A 26,201-nucleotide genomic window follows, 5' to 3' on the forward strand; every position below is an offset into this window, starting at 1 on the left:
TTCGGGGGACAGAAAATTGCCTTCACTCAACTCTGCTCTCAGAGTCTTGTCTGAAGAGATAGCGGTTAAAAGACAGAGAAGCCCCTTCATCAGAACCAGGGAGCATCCCACCTGCTGGGACAAGGCAGGGTAGGGCGCTGGTGTGACACTCGCCTTTTTCCACGACGACAACGTCTGCCCTTACTTAGCTCCTGCCCACCCACCCCCAAACTCTGGGACTGAGTGTATGAAAGCAGCTCATAGCAAGGGTCAGGCCTCAGTTCCACACCCAGCTATGCCATTTTCTTGCTATGAAACATGAAGTCCCTTTCACTTTTCTGAGCCTTACTTTCCTCATCCATAGAAAAACTGTACACCTGTCGCTTGGCCTCAGGGGCTGTTTCAAAGCTGAGCACCCCCGTATCTGGGCTGTAAACACTGGCCACTCTGACAGGCTGGGAGCTGCTCCGTGGGGCAGGGGGCTCCTTACTCTGGACCACCCTCCAACCCCCAAGCAGTCAGGTTCAGTCTACCAGAAGGAAGCTCTGAGCAAAGAAGCCCTGTCTGCTGGCTTCACTCCCCGGGCTGGGCCTCCCTCTTCATGCAATGACCCAAGATGACCTCTGGGTGGAGCCTCCTGACCACTGGGCAAAAGCCCATCAGCCTCACAGGGAGGCTTGGTCCAGCTCTCCTGGGAGGCGGTTTTCCATCTTACTTTGCGTGTGTGTGTTTCTTCACGTCCACATCTCCTCCTGATCCCTCACAGCAGTCTTTCACCCTTTCATGTCTCACCTAAACCCCAGTCTCGAGAAGGGGCCTCTCCAGTTCAAGACTGTCTGGCTCTAAAGCAACAAACACCTCATATACTATCTACAAAAATAAACTAAAAATGGTTAAATACTTACATATAAGACATGACACCATAAAACTACAAGAGAACATAGGCAAAACATCTTCTGACATAAATCACAGCAGTATCTTCTTAGGTTCAGTCTCCCAAGGCAAAAGAAATAAAAGCAAAAACAAACAAACAGGACCTAATTAAACATAAAAGCTCTTGCACAGCAAAGGAATCCATAAACAAATGGAAAGACCACCTACAGACCGGGAGAAAATATTTGCAAATGATGCAACCAACAAGGGGTTAATTTCCAAAGTATACAAACAGCTAATGTAGCTCAATTATCAAAAAACAAACCACCCAGTCAAAAATGGGCAGAAGACCTAAGTAGACATTTCTCCAAAGAAGACATATATGATCAACGTGCACATGAAAAGATGCTCAACACTGCTAATCATGAGAGGAATGCAAATCACAACTACAACGAGACATCACCTCACACCAGCCATCATCACCAAGTCTACAAATAATAGACGCTGGAGAGGGTCTGGCGAAAAGGGAACCTTCCTACATTGTTTGTGGGAATGTAAATTGGAAAACAATATAGAGGTTCCTTAAAGAACTAAAACCAGAGTTGCCATAGGATCCAGCAATCCCATTCCTGGGCATACATACCTCTGGAAAAGATGAAAACCCCAATTCAAAAGATGCGGAGTTCCAGTCATGACTCAGTGGTTAACGAACTTGACTAGCATCCATGAGGATGCGGGTTCGATCCCTGGCCTCGATCAGTGGGTTAAGGATCTGGCGTTGCCATGAGCTGTGGTGTACGTCACAGACATGGCTCAGATCCTGCAATGCTGTGGTTCTGCTGCGATTCGACCCCTAACCAGGGAACCTCCATATGCCACTGATGCGGCCCTAAAAGACAAAAAAAAAGAAAAAGAAAAAAAAGATACATGCACCCCAATGTTCACAGCAGCACTATTTACAACAGCAAAGACACAGAAGCCACCTAAATGTCCATCGAGAGATGAACAGATAAAGAAAATGGGGGAAGTTCCTTTGTGGCTCAGGAGGTCAAGAACCTGACACAGTGTCCAGGACGATATGGGTTCAATCTCTGGCCTCATTCAGTGGGTTAAGGATCCAGTGTTGCCACAAATAGGACCTCTTACTAGGCAGGTCACACATGCGGTATGGGTCACAAATGTGGCGCTGCTGTGGCTGTGGTGTAGGCCTCAACTGCAGCTCTGATTCGACCCCTAACCTGGGAACTTCCACATGTCACGGGTGTGGCCATTAAACGGAAAAAAAAAAAAAAAAAAAAAAGATGTGGTACATATATATAATATTACTCAGCCATAAAAAACGAAATACTGCCATTTGTAGCAACATGGATGGACCTAAAGATTACCATACTAAGTGAAGACAAATATGATATCACTTATATGTGAAATCTGAAAAGTAATACAAATGAACTTCTTTACAAAACAGAAACAGACTCAGACACAGAAGACAACATAATGGTTAGCAAAGGGGAAGGGGGAAGGGAGGAATATACTAGGAGTTTGGGATTATCAGATACACACCATTATGTATAAAATAGATAAATAAGGATTTACTGTATAGTACAGGGAACTATATCCAATATCTTAAAACTACCTACAATGGAAAAGAATCTGGAAAAAAAAAGCACATATATATCCGAATCACTCTGCTGTAGACCTGCAACCAACACAATACTGCAAATCAACTAGACTTCAATTTTAAAAGAGAAAAAACAAAAAACAAAAAAAACCACTAAGGGACAAACAGCACATCAGGGAAAGACCCTGAGTCCAGCACTCAAAACCCCTATCAATGGTCTTCAAATTCTAGTTTTTTCTACAAAGAATCCTTCTCTAAAGAAATCTTAAGCAAAACTCAATGCACATGAAATACATGGCAGCTGAGCGGCTCTGGCAGAAGTGAGGGTGGGACGCTGCCCTCCTCTCCACCTCCCCAGAGAACTCTGCCTTTGGGCAGCACCTGCGGTCCCTTTGGGGATCTTCCTGCTCACAGAGACCATGTATGCAAACCAATACTCAAGACGCAGCTTTGCAAGGGGCAGATTCAGCAACCTGGGGGGAGATCAGAAGAACAGAGGCTGACAGACAGATATCCTGAGGGCCTCAGCTGCCATCCTGCTGAGGGTCCGGAGGCGGGCAGAGCATCTCTGGTCCCCAGGTCCTCAGGAGGAGGGTGAAGGGTGCCTACCTTTCTCCAGCATGAACGGCTGAGTCAGAGGGGGTATGGTCCAGAAGTTGTCACTGTCCAGGCTGCGCAGGGACTGCACAGGGATGGTGGCCGACCGGCCAAAATCAATGAACATGACCACAGCCCAGGAGTCCACGCGGTCCAGCACCCAGCACCTGGCCAGAGGGAAGGAGAAGCAGGTCATGGCACCGGGAGCCACACACAGCACAGAGGGAGGGCTTCAGGGGCTGGACTAAGAGGAGCAGGGTTCCCTCTGTCTTCTCCCCAGACCAGGAGACGATCCAGAGGAGACATGATCCTGAGAGAGGAAGCAGCAACAAAGAAATGAGAGTCCGCAGGAGGGAGAGGCGAGGAAGGGCAGGCGCGCTCTGTCCACGGGCCTCCCCGCCTCCGGCCCCGCCCGGGCACGCACCTGTTCCAGGCCCGGCCGTACTCGCCCAGGTGGTACTCGGCCAGACAGCGGGTCCCGCGCCGCACAGCCAAGTCGTGCAGGTAGGGCTGCTGCTCCTCCGCCTCGGCCAGGGCACCGAACAGCGCCTGCATGTTCTGGTGCAGAGTCTGTGGACGGTACAAGCCCCATGGGCCTCACTGTCTGCCTCGCGAACCACGTCTGTTCCTGCAGAGGTCACCTATCCCATCAGCACTGCTGAGCTACCCCAAGGGAACGGAAGGCACGAAGGGCGAGAATGAGACTGCGACCAAGACTGTGGCCACTCTGGATGAGTACCTCTGACGCGCCCCCCGTCGCCAGGGGGCCCAACAGGGCCACAGCAAGCCCATACCTCGGTGACATGCATGGCCCAGAAGAAGGGGGTCTGAGGGACGATACTGGTCACCAGCAAGCCCACTTCCCCGCCGATGCCGTGGATGGTGGCCAGCCAGCCCAGGTCTCGGAAGCACTCCCTCAGGAGCAGCACCAAGAAGGAGCCTCTGCGGGAAGAGCGGGAAGCAGGTGAACACAGGAGCGATTCCACCAAAGCCTGTCCTGGAGGATGCCCGGCAGGACAGCCACCCTGACTGGGGGCCGGGTGCCCCCCAGAGCGGGGACGAATGCCCAAGTAATCCTAACACAAAGGAAGTACCCGCTGGGGGCTCAGGGGTTGGAGAGGCTGGGGAGGTCCCAGAGAGGAGGCGGGAAAACAAAGACACCAGGAACTCAGTGGAGGGAAAGACACGGGCAAAAGCCCTCGCTGGGCTGACCCTGGGCCTGTGAGCGATTCCTGCACCTCAAGCGATGCACCTGCGGCCTGTCCACGGCGCAGGCCACGCCCACATCACGCCTGCCTGAGTTTAAGCACAAGCCACACTTTATCCTGACACTCCAGTAACTTTTATCACCCAAGCCATGCGTCGTTATTAGCAAGGCAAATCTGCTGCTTTAGAAAAACAAAATAAAAACCACCCATCCTACGGCATTTCAAGTCAGATAGAGCTCCGGCATCCCTAACGTTAAAGGCGTCTGCTGTTAAAGCAGAAGATGTGGTGCACATGCTGATCTTACAGCATCCTGAATGGGTAGGTGGGGGGGGGGGGGGGTCCACAGGCCATTACTGTACAGAAATGGAGACAGTTTTGGTTTGTTTTTTTTTTTTTTTTTGGCTTTTTTAGGGCTGCATCCATGGCAATATGGAAGTTCCCAGGCTAGGGGTCTAACTGGAGCTACAGCTGCCAGCCTACGCCACAGCCACAGCAACGCCAGATCCGAGCCGAGGCTGCAACTTACACCACAGCTCACAGCAACGCCAGATCCTTAACCCACTGAGCAAGGCCAGGGATCAAACCCACAACCTTGCGGTTACTAGTCAGATTTGTTTCTGCTGCTCCATGATGGGAACTCCAAGACAAATTTTTTTTTTTTTTGTCTTTTTAGGGCCACACCTGTAGCATATAGAAGTTTCCAGGCTAGGGGTTGAATCGCAGCTGCAGCTGCCAGCCTACGTGGGATCCTTAACCCACTGAATGAGGCCAGGGATCGAACCCACATCCTAAGGGATACTAGTTAGGTTCTTAACCTGATGAGCCACAATGGGAACTCCAGAGACAGTTTTTTTTTTTAAGTCACTGTGGGTCACTACCTTAGAGCCTGGGTCTGACACAGGAAGGAGCTCCTGAGAACTTTATCCCCCACCCCACAAAGACAGAGCAATGTTTGCAGTCGCCATTTGGCGGGCACCTCTCCCCACCTCGGCTCACCTCATTTCCATGGGAACCGCAAAGACGCTTGTCCTTGGCTTCTCTGGCACACAGGCATCACCAGAAGCTTTAGGAGTGAACTGTGCACAAGCTAGAAGGCAGGAGATTGAGCCCTGGAGGCACCAGGGCTGTCTGGAAAGGACTGCACCCCCCACCCCCCAAGAAGCCCTGGCCCCGCCCTCAGCAGCAGGATGAGTTGGGTGGAGAAGCCACATCCTCCCAGGTCTCAGCTTCCAGATCCTCAGCTGGGTGGGGAGGATCTGCTGGATGATATCTTTAATTAAGAAAGCATCCTAGAGGAATAAAAAAGGGGTACTTCCTATACTAAGGGGTCGGCGTGGGACAAAGCTGGAAGGGAGGCTGGGAGAAGACGATCAGGAGCTGCAAAGACCCATCCTAGGAACAGATGGCAGCTCAGCATCTCACCAGTGGTTCTGGCAAATCCTTGACCAGAGGCCTTCTCCAAAACCTAGGGAGAAAAGAAAAGGGATCACTCAGGCATGGCAGTATTCATTTCAGTGGTTCTTATGCTGAATCTTTCCAAGGAGATTTGGAGACAGAGCATCAACAGCCCCCGGCTTGCTTCAGCTGACTTTTGGGGCTCCCCCGCTTTCTCCTTTCTCACAGGGATCCTGAGTCAACCAAAGACAAAACATTTCGAAACGGGAAGGGATGGGGAGGGAGGTACTGGCAGAGGGTCTCATCGGGACCTACAGTCACAGAAGCGCCATACTGCTTAGCCAGGGCTGCTCCCGCGGGCACTTCTGGGGGGAGGAAGGGGAAAAAGAGGTGGAAATGGTTACCCTGGCAGCAGGGCTGGGTGGACACAGAAAGTCTGCAACCCTGCAGCCCCCACCCCAGGCGGGCTGGCCTCTCTCCACTGCCCTCCCCTGGAAAACCTCCAGCCCTGGTTCCACCACGGATCTGCCTGCCTGCTGCTTCCCTGCCTCCCCCGAGGCCCACGGACACACACACAGCCACTGTTCTCAATTTCAGGAAACTGCGCCATCATCTACCTAGCGGCTCAAGCCATGTTCCTCTCTCTCAACTGAACACGACGCTACAAGCCCACCGCAGGCCCCTGGCGAGTTAACCTCCCTTCCCTCCAAATGGACTACACCTCACCCTCACCTCTCCTCAAAGCCTCCACACGTCCCTGCCGAACCTGCCCTTCATCAGAAAACTGGAAGCAACGGGATGGGAGGTCCCGCATCCTCTGACCGCCCCTCCAACCCACCCAGCACCCTCTCCGCCCTCCCTCCATCACCCTGGCTGCTCAGAAGGCTCTGGCTCTGGGGCTGGCACCTGCCCCCCTGCCCAAGGACAGCACCCCTGCAGCCACGCCCTTTCTCCTCCGCTGCTCCCTCCCTCCCCGTGGACACCTCCCACCAGGAAGCAAACACGTTCGATTATCCATGTTTGAAAAGACCCTGACCTGCCCCACACCCCACTGGCAACTCCTCTTCTCCGCTCCCTTCACTGAAAGTGTCGTCTAGAGCCCTGTCTCCTTGGACACCTAACATCGAATCTCCAGCTCCTTCTAGTCAGGCCTGCCTGGGCTCTGCGGTGGCCTTCGTGTCGCCCAATCCTCCGTGTCCTCCGCTCTGACTGTACTGGCAGAAGCCGCGCCCCCTCTTCTCGGAAACATCTCTCCTCTTGGCTTCCCTGACATGCGCACATCGGGTTTTCCTTCTCTTTCACTTGCTGGCCCTTTCTAGGTCAACCAATAAACACTGGCACATGCCAGGACTTGGTCCTCTCCTCCACCTCCCTTCTCTCCAAGGTCATCTCCAGTTCCATGGTTTCAGGTGTCAACTACAGATCACGGACTCCCAACCCACGTCTTTGGCCCTGATGACTGTGGAATTCAGCTCCAACATGGAGATGCCTCTTGCAGGCCAACCAAGAAGAATAAAAGCTCAGCATGTCTGAAACAGACCCTTCCGGTGCTGCTTCACCTCATCTTTCTCCATCTTAGTAAACTGATTATCTGCCTAGTGGCCTGGGCTAAATTCCCCTCTCTCTCTAGCTCCCTAGATCAAATTCTCAGCAAGTCAAGCCATCTCTTTCTCCAGACACACCTGAATTCATGACCTCCTCTCTCTCTACATCCACCACCCCGACACTTGCTATCACCACCTCTTACCAGCACCATAGCAACCGCATCCAAAGAGCTCCCTGTTGCCGCACTGGTCCCACGATCCAATCACTGCACCACAAGCTCTTACAAACAAAACTCAGATCACATCACTCACCTGATTATCCGACCTTCCAGCACTTTCCCATGGTGCTTACAAAGAGAACCCCGGGTCTCCACTCGAGCTCAACAAAGCCATGACCGACCCTCCTTCCCATTGACCTCCCCTCGGCCCCCTCACCCTCTTTCCCCCCATGTTACACCCAGAGACATCTGTAGGGGGCCCCTCTGTCTGGAATGCTCTCCTCCTGGTCAGCTCTGACTTGTCATCCAGATCTCAGCTGAAACATCACTTCCTCTCAAAGGAGCCTCCCTAAGAACCATCTAAGGGATCCCTCTCTCTGCATAACCTGACCTTATTTATTTTTTTTTCTTTTTGGGCCATCCCACAGCATATGGAGTTCCCAGACCAGGGATCAGGTCTGAGCCACAGCTGCAATCCACACCACAGCTGTGGCGACACTGGATCCTTTAACCCACTGTGCTGGGCTGGGGATGGAACCTGTGTTCTGGTGCTGCAGAGAGGCCATGGATCCCACAGCGCCACCACGGGAATTACATATCACCTTATTTTTAATCCTCTGTCTGGTACGTATGCTCTGGCAGCGTCTTTTTCTTTTTTTTTTTTTTTTTGGAAGGTCATTTTCTTATATATTCATTTAACTACTAGTTCACTGTGTCTTTCCACTGGAATTTAAGCATCACGAGAATGAGAACTGCATCTATCATTTAACGATTATCCTCACTGCTGAGCGAACACCAGGGCCAAGAATAGTGCCGATACATATAAAGTTCTTAGGGAATAGATGTCAAAGAAAAAAAAAGAGACACAGAAGAAAAAGAAAAACTAGGGAGGAAGGGAGGAGAAATGAACTGGGGCAAATTCTTAATCTAAGCCATGGTTTTCCCATCGATACCACGAATCCCATCTGATGAGAGGATTTTGCTGGGCCAGTACCTGTTCAGCACATGACCTCAGTAGGTGCTTAATGACTGGAAGTGCTGTAAGAGAAGTTAAAAGTGCAGGTTCTATCGACAGACGAATGGATCAAGAGGATGTGGTATATATACACAATGGAACGCGCCTCAGCCATAAACAAGAACAAAATAATGCCATTTGCAGCAACATGGTGGGAACTAGAGACTCTCATACGAAATGGGGTAAGTCAGAAAGAGAAAGACAAATACCACATGATATCACTTATATCTGGATCTAATATACGGCCCAAATACACCTTTCCACAGAAAAGAAACTCATGGACTTGGAGAACACACTATGGTTGCCAGGGGGGAGGGAGTGGGATGGACTGGGAGCCAACTGTTGCATCTGGAGTGGATAAGCAATGAGCTCCTGCTGTATAGCACAGGGAACTATATATCTAGTCACTTGTGATGGAGGAAAATGTGAGAAAAAGAATGTGTATGTGTGTGTGTATGTGTATATGTATTTATATATACACATACACACACACATACATACATGCGAGACTGGGTCACTCTGCTGTACAGTAGAAAACTGACAGAACCCTGTAAACCAACTATAATGGAAAAAATCAAAATCACTAAAAATAAAAAAAAATTATCTTTACTAATCTGGCAGAAGATCTAACTCTTCAGTGGCAATTCTCTTGTCATGTGTAAAGACTGGATCTTCTCATTTTAAAAAATAAAAGTGCAGGTTCTGGAGTCAGACCGTCTGGGCTCCAGTCCTGGTTCCAGAACCCACTGGTGACTTGGCGTCCTTGTCTGCAGGATGGGAGAGGCGCGGCACCGACTGCCGTAGCTGAACAGGTTCATACAGCAAAGCGGGCAGAACAGAGCCTGCAGACTGAGCCCTCCATGAAGCCTGACTCCCAGGGCCAACCGAGGAGGCCCAGATCAAAACTCCACGCTGAGCCGGGCTACGCCGGCCATTTATCTACAACAACGCAATGTTGCAATGTAAAAACGGTTCCCTAGCCAAATACAGAAGGTGCTGCTTTGTCTGGCCACATCCACAGCTCGTGGAAGGTCCCGGGCCAGGGAGCAAACCCGCACCAAGTTGTGACCTGTGCCACAGCTGTGACGAAGCGAGGTCCTTAACCCGCTGGGCCACAAGGGAACTTCCGGAAGGTGCCTTTTTATGTGGAATCTCCTCAGACACTCCACAGACCAATTCCAAGAGCCAATTACCAGCAGTAATTTCACGCTAAAAATTATCATTAATATAGAAATATTTAAAGCCATTTTGGGTCTAATTATGATTCCCTAATGATTTAAGAGAGAAATACAACTAGCCTGTCTCGGTAGTTTTATTAAATTCCGCTCCAGAGGAAAATCTAAACAGTCATCATCCAACCACCACGGCAGGCATGTCACCCCAAAACGAACCTCAAATTTCAGGGTGTCAGTAACACAGAAGTGGCCACCTGGAAGCTGCAGAGATCAAGGCGGCATCTCAGGAGCTGCCAAGCCAGCCAATTTTAATTAAGTTCTCTTGTTGCTACAGGCTCAGGAGCTCTACACACATCAGTCAACAGCTGTCGACGAGCTCCTTACTTTGTTCTGGGGCATTTCTACCAGCTGGTCAAGAGCTCTAAGTGGTGGTCTTCTCCCGAACTACGCTGGTGAGCTCCCCTAGGCACCCAAGGTGGCAAGAAGGCTTTTCCGGGCAGGGATGGGAAGCCCATCCATTTGCCCTACACACCACGGAGAAGCTCTCCAACCAGTTGTGGGGGGGGCACAGGTGCTCAGAGTAGTGGTGGCCTCCCTGAGACCACGCCCTGCCACGCTCCTGGTCCACTACGGTCACCCCAGGCCATCACATTGAAGGCCCCTGTCTCCACACAGGGAACCACACCTGGAGCCACCTGAAGGGCAGGTCCTGGTAGAAATTTAATACGTGCAGCTTTAACCCTCGACTGCTTGCCTGTCACCCAGTACCACGCCTTGCACTCCAATGTGACAGAGAGACCAAGATGACAGACACAGACCTTGGTCTCGGGGAGCCACACTGAGTCACTCCACACATTTTGATAAAATGTGTATGTCCCCGACACCGCTACCACGAAGCTCACACCTTGGTGGGAGCAGCAGACAAGACGTACACAGAGGGGTATAAGGTTGGTGACCATAAGGGCAAAGAAGGGGCACAAAGCAAGGAGAGGGCACAAGAAGTGGTGGGGTGGGGGTGGGGGGGTGCTTGAACAGAAGCCTGAATGAGGTGAGAAGGCAAACCCACAGACACCTGGGAGATGACCCTGCGGGCTGAGAACACCTGAGGCCCTAAGGTGGGGACATGTCTGGGCAACGGCACTGGGGCTGGCATCTTTTTCCTGGACCACCTGAGATGCGTCTTCCTGCTTCCACTCTGACCCCTGATATCTATTCCACAGGGGTCTCTTTAAGACTTAAATCTAGGAGTTCCCGTTGTGGCGCAGTGATTAACGAATCTGACTAGGAACCATCAGGTTGCGGGTTCGGTCCTTGCCCTTGCTCAGTGGGTTAACGATCCGGCATTGCCGTGAGCTGTGGTGTAGGTTGCAGACGCGGCTCGGATCCCGCGTTGCTGTGGCTCTGGTGTAGGCCAATGGCTATGGCTCTGATTCAACCCCTAGCCTGGAAACCTCCATATGCCGCAGGGGCGGCCCAAGAAATAGCAAAAAGACAAAAAAAAAAAAAAGACTTAAATCTAGGTGGAGTTCCCGTCTAGCTCAGTGGAAACGACTCTGACTAGCATCCATGAGGATGCAGGTTTGATCCCTGGCCTCTCTCAGTGGGTTAAGGATCCGGCCATGAGCTGTGGTGGAGGTGCAGACATGGCTAGGATCCCACATTGCTGGGGCTGTGGTGTAGGCCAGTGGCTACAGCTCCAATTGGACCCTAGCCTGGGAAGCTCCATATGCCACAGGTGTGGCCCTAAAAAGACAAAAAAAAAAAAAAAAAAAGGACTTTAATCTAGGTGAATGGAGGAATCAGTGGTGGGACATCCATTCGACAGAATACCAGTCACCAATAAAAAAAGAATCGCTGATGGTGTGAGCACATGGATGAATCTCAACAACATGCTGCAGAGTGAAAGAAGTCAGACACAAAGAAGTGGAGATGGCAGGGTCCACTGACACCCCAACTCTAAAAAGGACAAATCTCATCTAAAGTAATGGAGAGCAGGAGTTCCCGTCATGGCACAGTAGTTAACGAATCCAACTAGGAACCATGAGGTTGCAGGTTCGATCCCTGGCCTTGCTCAGTGGGTTAAGGATCCGGCATTGCTGTGGCTCTGGCATAGGGCGGCAGCTACAGCTCCGATTGGACCCCGAGCCTGGGAACCTCCACATGCCACGTGTGCGGACCTGAAAAGACAAAAATAAAATAAAAAGTAAATAGCAGCTGCTGCTAAATCAAATTATTAAGAAAAAAAAATTTTTTTCTTCTTTTGGCCACCCCTCAGCATAAGGTGTCCCTGGGCTGGGGTCAGATCCGAGCTGCAGTTGTGACCTACACCACAGCTGTGGCAATGCCAGATCCTTAACCCACCATGCCAGGCCAGGGATTGAGCCTGTATCCCTGAGCTCCAGAGACACCACTGATCCCATTATGCCATGGCAGGAACTCCTAAGAAAAAAAAGTTTTAATTTTAATACTAAAAAATGTATGTATTATGATTGTTTTAATCCTTATACAACCTTCTCCAGGAGTTAGCTGTTGCCTTTTTGCCCCTTTCATTTAGTTGGATTTCCTTAAATCTCACTGAGTTTCCCCACACCCTCCAATGGCTCTTCCTAACACCTCTCCAATCAATTGTACACTTTTCTCCACACAGATGTCACCCTGGAGTCCCACACTGTCCTGCGTGTGTCCTGGGCGCTACACAATGAATGTTTTACCCTTTTGTCATCATCGGGAAAGTCTCGGGTCCCCTCCCTGGGCTGGATCTCTTGTTCCCAGATCCCCTCATTTTTTGGCTTATTGCTTCATTTTATTGGCGCACATTCTTCCATGGCTTTCTGAGAACAGGTACATGGGACACAGAAGGTTTCTGAGACCCTACATTCTCAAACAAGTTCTTATTGTACCCTCATTCTAGAGTAATTGAATTAAGAAGAGATTTGGGGTTGGGCATTATCTTTCTGCAAAATTCAATGATAGCATCCAATCCTATACCCTTCGATGTGGGCCTCTCTTTCTGAAGCATTACTGAATATTCTAGAATACTTCTATAACGTTTCCTGATGTCGGTTTTTATTTTCTCATTCATTATCCTGAGCACTCACTGGTCACTTTCAAGCTAAAAACTCATATCCTTCCCTCCTCGGAAATTCTGCCCTATCATTTGATACTTTCACCCTCATGCTCACTTGAATTCTCCCTGCATGTTCATATTGTACCACTGAAGCTGAGACTGTAATTTTATCTTTTCTCTATAACAATTCTTCTACAAAATATTTCAACTGATAAATTCTCTCCCCAAAAAACTATTATGATATTTGACAAAACTGTCAAAAACAACCATTTCAGGATTCTGGAAATTGACCAGAAGCATACAACAAAACGACAGTGTCCAAAAAAACAACAAACTACAGGCCCTTAGATAAGAACAATTGGAGACAGAAGTTTTTTTCAGCATGGAGCTTCTTCCACTCCCCACCTCTTGGCTCCTTTGTTCTACCAGGGTGAGCAAAGCTGAGAAAACTAGTAGCTTCAAGGGTGGTTGACTTTCCTGGAACCTGGAAACATCAGAAAGAAAGAAAGAATATGGGGAGTGCCCATCGTGGCTCAGCAGGAACAAACCCAACTAGTATCCATGAGGACTCAGCTTCAATCCCTGGCCTCACTCACTGGGTTCAGGATCTGGTGTTGCTATGAGCTGTGGTGTTGGTCGCAGACTTGGCTTGGATCAGGCATCGCTGTGGCTGTGGTGGAGGCCTGCAGCTTTAGTTCCGATTAGACCCCTAGCCTGAGAACTTCCACATGTGGGTGCGCCCTTAAAAAAAAAAAAAAGGCTAAATAAATAAAATTCGTCATTTAAAAACACAGATTGGCAGTGTAGATCAAAAATATGACCCAACTATATGCTGTCTACAAAAAGTTAACTTCAAATATAATGATATACAGCAGAAATCGACAGAACACTGTAAATCAACTATGATAGAAAAAATACAAATCTTTAAAAAATTAAAAAAATATAATGATAGGAGTTCCCTATCATTGGCACGGCCAGAAACTACTCCAACTAGGAACCATGAGGCTTCGGGTTCAATCCCTGGCTTCCCTCAGTGGGTTAGGGATCTAACATTGCTATGAGCTGTGGCGTAGGTTGTAGTCGCAGCTCGGATCCCATGTTGCTGTGGCTGTGGGGTAGGCCGGCAGTTGGTATAGTGCCAATTGGACCCCTAGCCTGGGAACCTCCACATGCCGTGGGTACGGCCTTAAAAGAACACCCCCCACACACACACACGCACAATGATATAGTCAGGTTTAAAGTATAAAGATAAGAAGCTTGCAAACATTAATCAAAGCAAAGTAGACATGGCTATATTAATATCAGATAAAATAAACCTCAGAGTAAAGAAAATCACTAAGACGAAATCACAGACAGGAATATTATGTAATTATAAAAACATCATTCCACCAAGAATACATAGTAACCATAAATGTATACCCATTAAACATGAGAGCCGCAAAATACATAATGCAAAAACTAATAGAATTGAAAGGAGAACTACACAAATCCACAATTATAACTAGAGACTTCAACACCCCTCTCAACAACTGATAAAACAGCTACGCAGAAAATCAGCAAGGAACTTACCACCACCAGCAACCAATAGGATCCAATCGACATGTACAGGACATCCCGCCCAACAGCAGAATACACATCTTGACAAGCGCCCATGGAGTATATACCAAGACAGGCTATATATACATCCTGGGCCATGAAATAAGTCTCAATACGTGTAAAAGATTTCAAATAATATGAAGTATGCTACTAACCATAAAAGAATTAAATCAAAAAACCAACAATAGAAAATATGTGGAAACAGCCAAATATCTGGAAACCAAATTACACACTTCAAAAAACACCTATAAAACGAAGAAATCAAAAGGAAAATCAGAAAATACTTTGAACTGAATGAAAACATACCAAAAATGAAAATGAAAAATACCCAAATTTATGGAATGCAGGTAAAGTGTCAAAGAGAAATTTATAGCATTAAGAGACATTAGGAAATAAAAAAGGTTATAAATGAATGACCTCAGCTTTGACCCTAAGGGGGGACAGAAGCTAATTAAACCACAAGAAAACAATGAAAAGGAACCAAGTGCAGAAATTAACGACATTGAAAAAAAAAAAAAACTAGAGAAAATCAATAAAACAAAGAGCTGGTTCTTTGAAAGGATCAGCAGAACTAATAAACATCCAGCAAGACTGAAAAAAGAGAGGACACAAATTACCAATATCAGGAACAAAACAGGATGTCACTACAGACCCTGCAGACATCAAAAGAATAACAAGGAAATACTAAGAACAATTCTACAAACGTGAATGTCAAACATGAAGTTTTTTGGTTGTCTGTTTTTGTCTTTTCTAGGGCTGCACTCATGGCACATGGAGGTTCCCAGGCTAGAGGTCTAATTGGAGCTGTAGCTGCCAGCCTACGCCACAGCCACACCAATGCCAGATCTGAACCGTGTCTGTGACCTACACCACAGCTCATGGCAAAGCTGGATCCTTAACCCACTGAGTGAGGCCAGGGATCGAACCTGCAACCTCATGGTTCCTAGTCGGATTCGTTAACCACTGAGCCACGATGGGAACTCCCAAATACGACGTTTCACAACTTAGACAAAATGTACCACTTCCTCAAAAAACATAAACTATCAAAACTCACCCAAGCTGAAAGAGCTGATTTGAATAGCCCATTACTTCTGGAGACACTGAACTCTTAATTAAAAAGAACACCTTCGAGTCCAGATGCTTTCACTGGAGAATTCTACCAAACATTTAAAGAATTACGGAGTTCCCGTTGTGGCCCAGCGGTACGAACCTGACTAGTATCCATAAGGATGTAGCTCTAGATCCTTGGCCTTGCTCAGTGGCTTAAAGATTCAGTGTTGCTATGGGTTGCAGTGTAGGTCAAAGACACAGCTTGGATCTGACATTGCTGTGGCTGTGGTGTAGGCCGGCAGCTACAGCTCCGATTTGACCCCTAGCCCGGGAACCTCCATATGTCGCAGGCGCGGCCCTAAAAAGACAAACAATTAATAATAATAAATAAATAATCACTCAAAGAAAATGAAATATTTACATGTAAATCTAAAAAAATATTATTAGGACTTGTATGCTGAAAACTGTACAAGGCTGATTAAAGAAACCAAAGACCTGGAGTTCCCGTCGTGGCGCAGTGGTTAACGAATCTGACTAGGAACCATGAGGTTGCGGGTTTGGTCCCTGCCCTTGCTCAGTGGGTTAACGATCCGGCGTTGCCGTGAGCTGTGGTGTAGGTTGCAGACGTGGCTCGGATCCCGCGTAGGCCAGTGGCTACAGCTCCGATTCAACCCCTAGCCTGGGAACCTCCATATGCCGCGGGAGCGGCCCAAGAAATAGCAACAACAACAACAACAACAACAATAACAAAAGACAAAAAAAAAAAAGAAACCAAAGACCTAAATATATGGAAATACATACTGTGTCCATGGATTGGACGAGCCAACATATAAACATATCAATTTTCTTCAAACTGACATACAGATCTTATGCAATTGCTATAAAATTCTAGTCACAATTTTGTAAGTATAGATAAAATCATTCTAAAATCTATATACAAAGGCAAAATAACTCAAACAGCTACAACAACACTGAAAAACCAAAAAGTAGGAGGAATCAGTCTACCCAATTTCAATACTTCTTATAGCTCCAGTAACTAAGGCTGTGGTAATTGGAGGAGGTACAGATATGCAGATCAACAGTACTGAGAATCCAGAAACGAACCCACATATATGCCCAGTTTTGATAAAACTGCAAAAGCAATTTAAGAGTGGAAATATAACCTTTTCAACAACTGGTGCTAGAGAAACTGAACATCTATAGAAAAAATAAAACTCAATCTAAGTTTCAGAGTTTCCACAAAAATTAACTCAAAATGGAACATGGACTTTAAAATGTAAAATTTATAACTTAAAAAAAAAGTATGATAAAATCTTTGAGACCAAGGGCTGGCCAAAAAGTTCTTAAGACTTGACAACAAAAACACCATCCATAAAAGGAAAAATAGGAAAAACTGATAAACTGGACTTCACTGAAATTTAAAACATGTTCTACCAAAACAGAAACAAAACAAAACCCTGTTAAGAGCATGAAAAAAATGAACTACAGAGTAGGAGAAAATATTTGCAAATCACATATCCAACAAAAGATTAGTTAGTACCCAGAATCCATAAAGAACTCTCAAAACTCAACAACAACAACAAAAATATCAAACAATCCAATTAGATAATGGGCAAAACAGGGAGTTCCCATCATGGTGCAATGGAAAAGAATCTGACTAGGAACCATGAGGTTGCAGGTTCAATCCCTGGCCTTGTTCAGGGGGTTAAGGATCAGGTGTTGCCGTGAGCTGTGGTGTGGGTTGCAGATGAGGCTCAGACCTGGTGTTGCTGTGGCTCTGATGTAGCTGGCAGCAACAGCTCCAAGTGGACCTCTAGCTTGGGAATCTCCATATGCTGTGGGTATGGCCCTAAAAAGAAAAGAAAAGAAAAGAAAAAAGAAAATGGGCAAAAGAAAGATATTTCACCAAAGAGGATATACAAATGATAAATAAGTACATGAAAAGATATTCAACATCATTAACATTAGGAGAGTGCAAATTAAAATCCTAATAAGATAGTATTATATCGGAAGGCCAAGACAGAAAAGTGACAATACCAAATCCTAGAGGGGATGCAGAGAACGCCTCACACATCCCTGGGAGGCATGTAAAACGGTAAAACCACTCTGAAAACAGTGGCTATTTCTTAGAGAGGTAAACATGCAATGACTATACTACTCAGCAATTTTAATTTGGGCATTTATCCCAGAGAAATACACATACACAGTACACAAATGTTTACAGCAACTTTATGATAATCTGAAACTAGAGACAATGTAGATTTCCTTCAATGAATAAATGGTTAAGCAAACTTGTAGTACATGTACAACCCAGAATACGACTCAGAATTAAAAAGGAAATCAGGAGTTCTCATCGTGGCACAGTGGTTAACGAATCCGACTAGGAACCATGAGGTTTTGGGTTCGGTCCTTGCAGTTGCTCAGTGGGTTAACAATCCGGCGTTGCCGTGAGCTGTGGTGTAGGTTGCAGACGCGGCTCGGATCCCGCGTTGCTGTGGCTCTGGTGTAGGCCAATGGCTATGGCTCTGATTCAACCCCTAGCCTGGGAACCTCCATATGCCGCAGGGGCGGCCCAAGAAATAGCAAAAAGACAAAAAAAAAGGGGGAATCAACTACTGGCATGTGCAACAACACCTGGATCAATCTCCAAAAAAATCACATGGAGTGAAAGAAAGCCAATCCCCAAAGGTTACGTACTATGTTATCCCATTTATATAATAATCTTGAAATTAAAGAAATAGAGAACAGATTCGTTATTCCAGGGATTAAGGTGGGGATGAGGATGGGAGGGAGGTGGGTGTAGTGATATGGCTACAAAAAGGCAACAGGATATTTGTGGCCCTGATGGAAATGCCATGCATCTTGACTGTATCAATATCAATATCCTGGTTGGGAAATTGTTACCACTGCAGGGAACTGGGTAAAGGGTACAGGGGATCTCTGTTTTGCTTTTTTCCTTTTGCTTTGTTTCTGACGGAATGCATGTGAATCTGTAATTATCTCAAAAAGAAAAGTTTAACTGAACGAAAAAAAAGTTTTCATCTCACCAGTCGCATAAAAGCAGGCAGAGAGCCACTGACCAAAGTTCACTGACCCCCTTCCTGGTTAGTTGTATTATTGCACTTATGTAAGTTATAGCTCTTCTCCCAGTTTTTGGCTTGAATTTAGCTTCCTTTATATTCTCTTTCAAAGAAAATAAGTTCATAATTTTAATTCATCCACCCGTCCCTTTTTTTTTTTTCCCCCTCAGTTAACTCTTTATGCCTTAACAAATCTTATCTGACTCTGAGGTCATAAAGATATTCTAAATTTTCTCCTACAAGTTTTAAAGTTTTGTCTTTCCCATTTTAGTCTGGTCTACCTAGAGTTTATATTTGGGCATGAGACAAGACAGGGATACGATTTCACATTTTACTACATGAATAAGCAATGGTCCAGATTCAATAACTGAAGTGTCCATCCTTTCACCAGAGATGTACAACTCCACCAGAAGAGCCAGTAGTTCTGCATCTGCATGAGCCTCTTTGGGGGGCTCCCTAATGTATTTTACTGGTCAAACCGTCTTCTCCTAGGTCAATACTACAACATCTCCTTGTAGGGCAAGGTCTCCCATCTTTATTTTCAGGAAGAAATGCCTTAAATATTTATTGCCTTTTGGTCTTCCATATAAATTTTAGGATCAGCCTGCCTCATTCCTGAAAAACCTGTGGGAATTTTTATTGGAATTATCCAGAATCAATAGATCAATTTGGAGAGAATGACTCTTAGATAGCTCTTATTCTGTCTTCTTGTCCATGAATATGAAACTTTTCCTATTTAAGACTAAAGGAGTCCCCTGGTGTTTCAGCAGGTTAAGGATCTAGCCTTGTCCACTGCGGTGGTTCAGGCTGTTGCTGTGGTGTGGGTTCGATCCCCGGCCCAGGAACTTTGCACGCTGTAGGTGAAGTCAAAAAAAAAAAAAAATCCTTACAGACTTCCTTTTTTGTTTTGGAGGTTTTTTGGGGTTGTTTTTTGGTGAGGGGGTGCTTTCCTCAGCTGCACCTGGGGCATGCCTGTTCCAGGACTAGCAGTCAAATCCATGCCACAGCAGTGACAATGTTGGATCCTTAACCTACTGAGCCACCAGAGAATTCCCAGACTTTCAATAAAGCTCAATTATTTCCTCCAGGCAGGTGATGCTCTTATTATTATTTTTGTTGTTTATTCACAGAAAATATAAATAAAACTGATTTCTTATATACCTGATATATATATCCAGCTACCTTGTTAAATAAACTATTTCTAATAATTTATATATTAAGTTTTTCCATGTAGAGAAACCTCATCTATAAATAATGACAATTTTGTTTTTCCTGTTCCAATATTTATGCCTGTGACTTAAATTTCCTTGTCTTAATAGACAAAACTGGAACAGGTATATCCTTGTCTTGTTCTTATTTATTTTTTTTTTTAGGGCTGCACCTGCAACACATGGCAGTCAGTTCCCAGGCTACTGCTGAGCCACAACACGAACTCTCTTGTTCCTATTTTTAAAGAGAATGCTTATGTTTTTCTACTAAAATAGTATTTTTCTGAGTTCCCATTGTGGCTCAAAGGGTTAGAATCCAACTAGTATCTATGAGGATGGGGGTTCAATCCCTGGCTCTACTCAGTGGGTTGAGGATCCAGTGCTGCCACAATCTATGGCATAGGTCACAGATGAGGCTGGGACCTGGCATTGTTGTGGCTGTGGTGTGGGTCAGCAGAAGCAGCTGCAATTCAACCCCTAGCCGGGGAACTTCCATATGCTGCAGGTACAGCCCTAAAAAGAAAAAAAATTTAAAATAGTATTTTCTATAGAGTTTGGTAAGAATAACCTTCTATTTCTAAATGCTGAGAATCTCTATTTTTAAATTATAAATTAGTGCTCAATTTTATCAAATGCTTTTGCTGTCTATTTAAGATGATCATATGGTTTTCATTCTTTAATCTGCTAATGTAATAAAAGATTTATTATTTTTCTAATATTAAAGAACTTTTGCATTTTTGGGAAAAAAAAGCAACTTCTCATGACATACTTCCTTCATTAGCCAACATGGATTTAATTTTGCCAATATTTTGTACAGAAACACTGCATGTATATTCATGACTGAAACCAGCCTGCAATTTTCCTCTCTTAGGCTCTCCTGTCTAATCTCAGAATATCAGGGTTACACTGGCTTCATACAAAGAACTAGAGAGTATCTCTCTTACTCTTTAGAATAATTTATGTAATAGTGGAGTTTTCTGTTCCTTGAGAATTCGGTAAAATTTGTCTATAAAACAATCTGGGCTTGGTGTTTTCTTTATAAGAAGATTCTAAACTTTGATTCAACTGCTTTACAGTTATAGGACTACCAGAGTCTTATATTAGTTTTGAAAATGATATACTTTAAGAAGTGTGTCCATGCCATTAGCTGTGGTGTAGGTCGCAGACACGGCTTGGATCCAGCATTGCTGTGGCTGTGGTATAGGCTGGAAGCTACAGCTCTGATTCAACCCCTAGCCTGGGAACCTCCGTGTGCCAAGAGTGTAGCCCTAAAGAGACAAAAAAAAAAAAAGTAGTATGTCCATTTCCTCTAAGTTTTCAAATTTATTATTACCACATTAGCTTATATTTTAATATGTTTCATCTATAGTTAACGATATTTTTTATAACTAATGTTGATTTATGCCTTTTTAATCATTCCAAAGGCTTTTCTATTTCATTAATCTCTTTAAAGAATGACGTTTTGACTTTACTATCCCTTCTACTGCAGCTTTGTTTTTATGCTTCTTGTTTCCTCTCCAGCTTTACTGAGATAGAACTGACATGTAACTATAGATTTATCTACAAAATCTTAAATTTTAAAAAGCTTTGTTTTGGAGTTCCCTTCGTGGCTGAGCGGTTAACGAACCTGACTAGGATCCATGAGGATGCAGGTTCAATGCCTGGCCTCGCTCAGTGGGTTAAGGATCTGGCGTTGCCGTGAACTGCGTTGGATCCCATGTTGCTGTGGCTGTGGTGTAGGCTGGCAGCTGTAGCTCTGATTAGACTCCTAGCCTGGGAATTTCCAAATGCCGCAGATGAAGTCCTAAAAAAAAAAAAAACTTGTTTTAAAATTTTTGTCTGTTCCTTAAAAAAAAAATTTTTTTTTTTGTCTTTCTAGGGCCGCACCCACAGCATATAGAGGTTGCCAGGCTAGGGGTCGAATCAGAGCTGTAGCCACCGGCCTTCGCCAGAGCCACAGCAATGTGGGATCCAAGCCACATCTACCACCTACACCACAGCTCACGGCAACGCCAGATCCTTAACCCACTGAGCAAGGCCAGGGATCGAACCCGAAACCTCATGGTTCCCAGTCGGATTCATTAACCATTGAGCCACGACGGGAACTCCTAAAATTTTATTATAGTAGATTTACAATGTTCTGTCAATTTCTGCTATACAGCAAAGTGACCTAGTCATACATATATATTCTTTTTCTCATACTATTTCCCATCATGTTCTAGCACGAGTGACTGGATGTAGCTCCCTGTGCTGTACAGCAGGACCTCACTGCTGATAAATGTGAGGTTTAAATGTAAATGCGATAGTTTGTATCTACTAACCCCAAACTCCCAGTCCACCCCACTTCCTCCCTCCTTCCCCTTGGCAACCACAAGTCTGTTCTGTCTGTGTTGTCTGTTTCTTACTTGGGTTTTTTTTCTTTTTTTAATTGTTATTAAAGTGTAGTTGATTTGCAATGTTTCGTCAAGTTCTATTGCACAACAAAGTGACCCAATCGCACTCATTTTTCCCTGTGCTGTACAGAAGAATCCCATTGCCCATCCGGTCCAAATGTAACAGTGTGCATCCCCCAAACCCCAAAACGCCCATTCCTCCCACTCCCTCCCCTTTCCCCCCAGGAACCCCAAATCTGCTCTTCTTGGCCATGCTCTGTTTCTGTTTTTTTGTTTGCTTATTTTTAGATAGGATTATCTGTTCCACATTTTAGATTCCACAAGTAAGTGATATCATATGGTATGTATCCTTCTCTTTCCGACTTACTTCACTTAGCATGAGAATCTCTAGTTCCATCCATGTTGCTACAAATGGCATTAGTTTGTCCTTTTTTATGGATGAGTAATATTCCATTGTATATATGTACCACATCAGGGCCACACCCGCAGTATACGGAGGTTCCAAGGCTAGGGGTCGAATCAGAGCTGTTGCCACCGCCCTACACCACAGACACAGCAATGCAGGATCCGAGCCGAGACAGTGACCTACACCATGGCTCATGGCAATGCCGGATCCTTAACCCACTGAGCGAGGCCAGGGATCAAACTCGCAACCTCATGGTTCCTAGTCGGATTTGTTTCCACTGTGCCATGACGGGAACTCCATGTACCACATCGTAATTCATTCATCTGTCAATGGACATTTAGGTTGTTTCCATGTCTTCGCTATTATGAATAGTGCTGCTATGAACACAAGGGTGCATGTGTCTTTTTCAATGAAAGTTTTGTCCAGATACATGCCCAGCAGTGGAACTGCCGGATCATATGGTAGCTCTATACTTAGTTTCCTGAGGTACCTCCATACTGTTGGACTTCCCGTGTGGCTCTCAGCAGTCCTTTTTTCTTTTTTGGCCACTCCACAGCATATGGAGCTCCCTGGCCAGAGATCAGATCTGAGCTGCAGCTGCAACCTAAATGGCAGCTGCGCCTATGTCGATCCTTTAACCCACTGCACCAGGCCAGGGGTTGAACCCGTGACATGGCACTGCTGGGCTGCAGACCCACACTGTGGTGCCACTGTGCTAACTCCTTTTATTTTTTTATCTACTTATTCAATCAACTCTTAAGCTCATTAATTTTCACTCTATCTTCTTTGCTCATTTAAGTGTTCAACATTACACACTTCCTTGTAAGTATTGCTTTCGCTGCACCTACAACTTTTTTGGGGGAGGGGGCACACACACATGTGGCATATGGAAGGTCTCAGGCCAAGGACTGAATCTGAGCCACAGCTGTGATCTGTGCCACAGCTGTAGCAACTTGGATGCTTAACCCACTGCACAGCGGCAGGGGGGATCAAGCTGCTCCAGAAACACAATGCCAGATCCTTAACCCATCGCACTATAGTGGGAACTCCCCCACTACTTCTGATGAGGGAATTTTCCTTACTGTTCAGCTCTAAGTACTTTTAAATTTCTTTCTTCTTTGACACTTGTGTTGTTTACTTAGGAATGCGTTTTTAAATTTCCACATGTATGGGGATTAGGGTTCATCTTTTGGTGACTTATTTCCGATGTAAAAGCATTAGGGATTTTCCTGAGAATCCCTATCCATCCCAAAAGGAAGAAGGAGAGCCCCTGAACACTCTTTCCTAGTATCTGGTTCTGGCATGAAAGTACACGCTCATCCCTAACAAGCCCAAATCTGGACAAAATACATGAACTAACCATTTCTGGCACAGGCTAATAATAGCGGATAGCAGAGGGCAATTTGCCTGAGAAAAGGAAAGCACAGGCAGTAAGTCCACATTTACTCTGGCCTCTTGCCTGAGGGCATTTTCCCAAACCACAGCAAAAGCAAGCAGAGCTTGGGAGGTCAGGGGCAGACTCCCTGGGCAGAAGAAACAGAGTGTGCATGTCCGGAATTTGCGAGACAGGGTACCAGACAGGAAGGAGCCTCAGAAAGGCCCCAGAAATCTAGGGGCTGAGCCTGGGTCCTTGGCTGAATCCTAGGCTGCCCACATGCAAGGCAAGCTCTGGGAGGCCTTGAAGAGAAGAGCCGCTACAGGAGGCACGGGAGAGGGAGCTAAGAGAGGAAGGCAGGTATCAAAGGTCTCATGGTGCTGGGAAAACAACGGCGCTGTGACCCAGCCAGAGTGCAGAGAACCTGGGAAGCGCCCTGAGACCCTCACCCTAGAAGGCCAGGTCTTAGGAAAAGGATGGTGCCCAAGAACCAAGGCTCATACTCAAGTATACCAATCCCAACAAAGAAAACCAACCCTAGCAAGATCGAAAAAACCAGCTAGCGATTTCATTTTTGCTAGAAAAAAAAGAATCAACAGTATACAAAGAACATAATATAGAGTCTCTACAATCAACAACTGCAATATCCAACACACGATAAAAAGTACTATATTTGGGAGTTCTCTTGTGGCACAGTGGGGTAAGGATCCAGTGCTGTCACTGCAATGGCTCAGGCTGCTGCTGTGGCTCCATTTCAGTTCCTGGCCTGGGAACTTCCCTAATGCTATGGGCGGGCCAAAAAAAAAAAAAAGTATTTGTTTATTTATTTTTGCTTTTTGGGCTGCACCTGCGGTACCTTGAAGTTCCCAGGCTACGGGTCGAGTTGGAGCTAGAGCTGCAAGCCTATGTCAAAGCCATGGGATCCAAGCCACGTCTGCGACCTACACCACAGCTCATGGCAATGCCAGATCCTTAACCCAGTGAGCAAGGGCAGGGATCGAACCCATATCCTAATGGATACTAGTCACATTCGTTTCTGCAGCACCACAACAGGAACTCCCCAAAAGTACTATATTTGTAAGAAGCAAGGAGGCAAATATGAATAGAAGCAGAGCCACAAATGACCTAGGTGTTGGAATTAGCAGAAGATGATGGTTTTACAGCTACAGTAAGTACATTAAAGAACCTGGAAGAAAAGATAAAATCAGTGAAGAGAAGAGTTCAGCTGAGAAATGAGGGAAAAAAGAACCAAAGGGAAGTTGAAAACTACACTATCTAAAAAGAAAAATGTATTAGACGGGCTTAATAGCAGATTGCACATAACAGCAGAAAAGATCAGAATTCCCAAAACAGGTCAGTTCAGAAGAATAGGAGAGCTGTGGCCATAGCTACACTGAGAGCAGTTAGCAACCTGGCGTCAATGTCTTTAGCGGCTCAGAGGGCAGCTTCCTTCAGAAGAGGTAGAGGGCTGGGTTCAACTGGAAGAGGGATTTTGCAAGATCTGGCCCAGTGAGCTAAGGAAATTAAGGACATTTGAACAAGCTAGTTATACAGCTATGGAATCTAAGCTAAGAAGGAAGGCGAGGAGTTCCCGTCGTGGCTCAGTGGTTAACGAATCCGACTAGGAACCATGAGGTTGCGGATTCGATCCCTGGCCTTGCTCAGTGGGTTAAGGATCCGGCATTGCCGTGAGCTGTGGTGTAGGTTGCAGACACGGCTCAGATCCCACGTTGCTGTGGCTGTGCCGGTGGCTACAGCTCCGATTAGACCCCTAGCCTGAGCGGCCCAAGAAATGGCAAAAAGACAAAAAAAAAAAAAAAAAGGAAGGCGAGCGGGTAAAAAGGGTGCTGAATAGAGAAGGAATGGTGGGGGCAGTGGATATCAGGTCCTCGTGTGTCTAATAGTTAGACAGCGGGGGCTTCAGAGCCTTGCTAAACTCAAAATAGGGTCCTAGGACCAGTAGCACCAGCACCAACCTGGCACATGTGCAAATTCTCAGGTCCGGCCCCAGACACACTCAATCGCACCTCTGCGGTGGGGATCAGCAAGCTGTTTTACAAGCTCTTCAGTGGTTCTGACGCTGTTGAAGTTTGAGAACCGCTCTTCTGGAACAAGAGAGCTGCAAAGAAGGGGAGGGGCAGAGGGGGATGCCCGAAATGGGCACTTAGGCCATGCTCAGCTACGAGCAAGGGGAATGGCAAACTGTGACTGAGAGCAGGAAAGATCATTAAAGATGAGCAGTGGAGGAAATAAGGGGCCAGATGCTCAGATCATCCACAGGAACACTGACTTTAAGTGATAATAGAGAAAGACAGTGAGTCAAAAGCTGAAGTTACAGGTTAATAAGGGGCATGACAGTGGGAATAAGAGGCTGATGACTGCAACCAAGGTCAGTACAGGAGT

General features: G+C 46.1%; 1 protein-coding gene across 5 annotated transcripts in view; it reads right to left on the reverse strand.

Annotated features, from left to right (window-relative positions):
• TDRD10 (tudor domain containing 10) overlaps positions 1–26,201 on the reverse strand; it is a 53,623-nt gene that overhangs the window by 928 nt on the left and 26,494 nt on the right. For all 5 annotated transcript variants that reach the window (XM_047784464.1, XM_047784460.1, XM_047784461.1 and 2 more), the window contains 5 exons: positions 5,699–5,741; positions 5,273–5,363; positions 3,862–4,009; positions 3,492–3,637; positions 3,080–3,234 (listed from right to left, as the gene is read on the reverse strand). In XM_047784464.1, the coding sequence (XP_047640420.1) occupies positions 3,080–3,234; positions 3,492–3,637; positions 3,862–4,009; positions 5,273–5,363; positions 5,699–5,741 (583 nt within the window). The remainder of the gene's footprint in view (positions 1–3,079; positions 3,235–3,491; positions 3,638–3,861; positions 4,010–5,272; positions 5,364–5,698; positions 5,742–26,201) is intronic.

Source organism: Phacochoerus africanus, chromosome 6, assembly GCF_016906955.1.
Source record: "Phacochoerus africanus isolate WHEZ1 chromosome 6, ROS_Pafr_v1, whole genome shotgun sequence".
Classification (NCBI taxonomy): domain Eukaryota; kingdom Metazoa; phylum Chordata; class Mammalia; order Artiodactyla; family Suidae; genus Phacochoerus; species Phacochoerus africanus.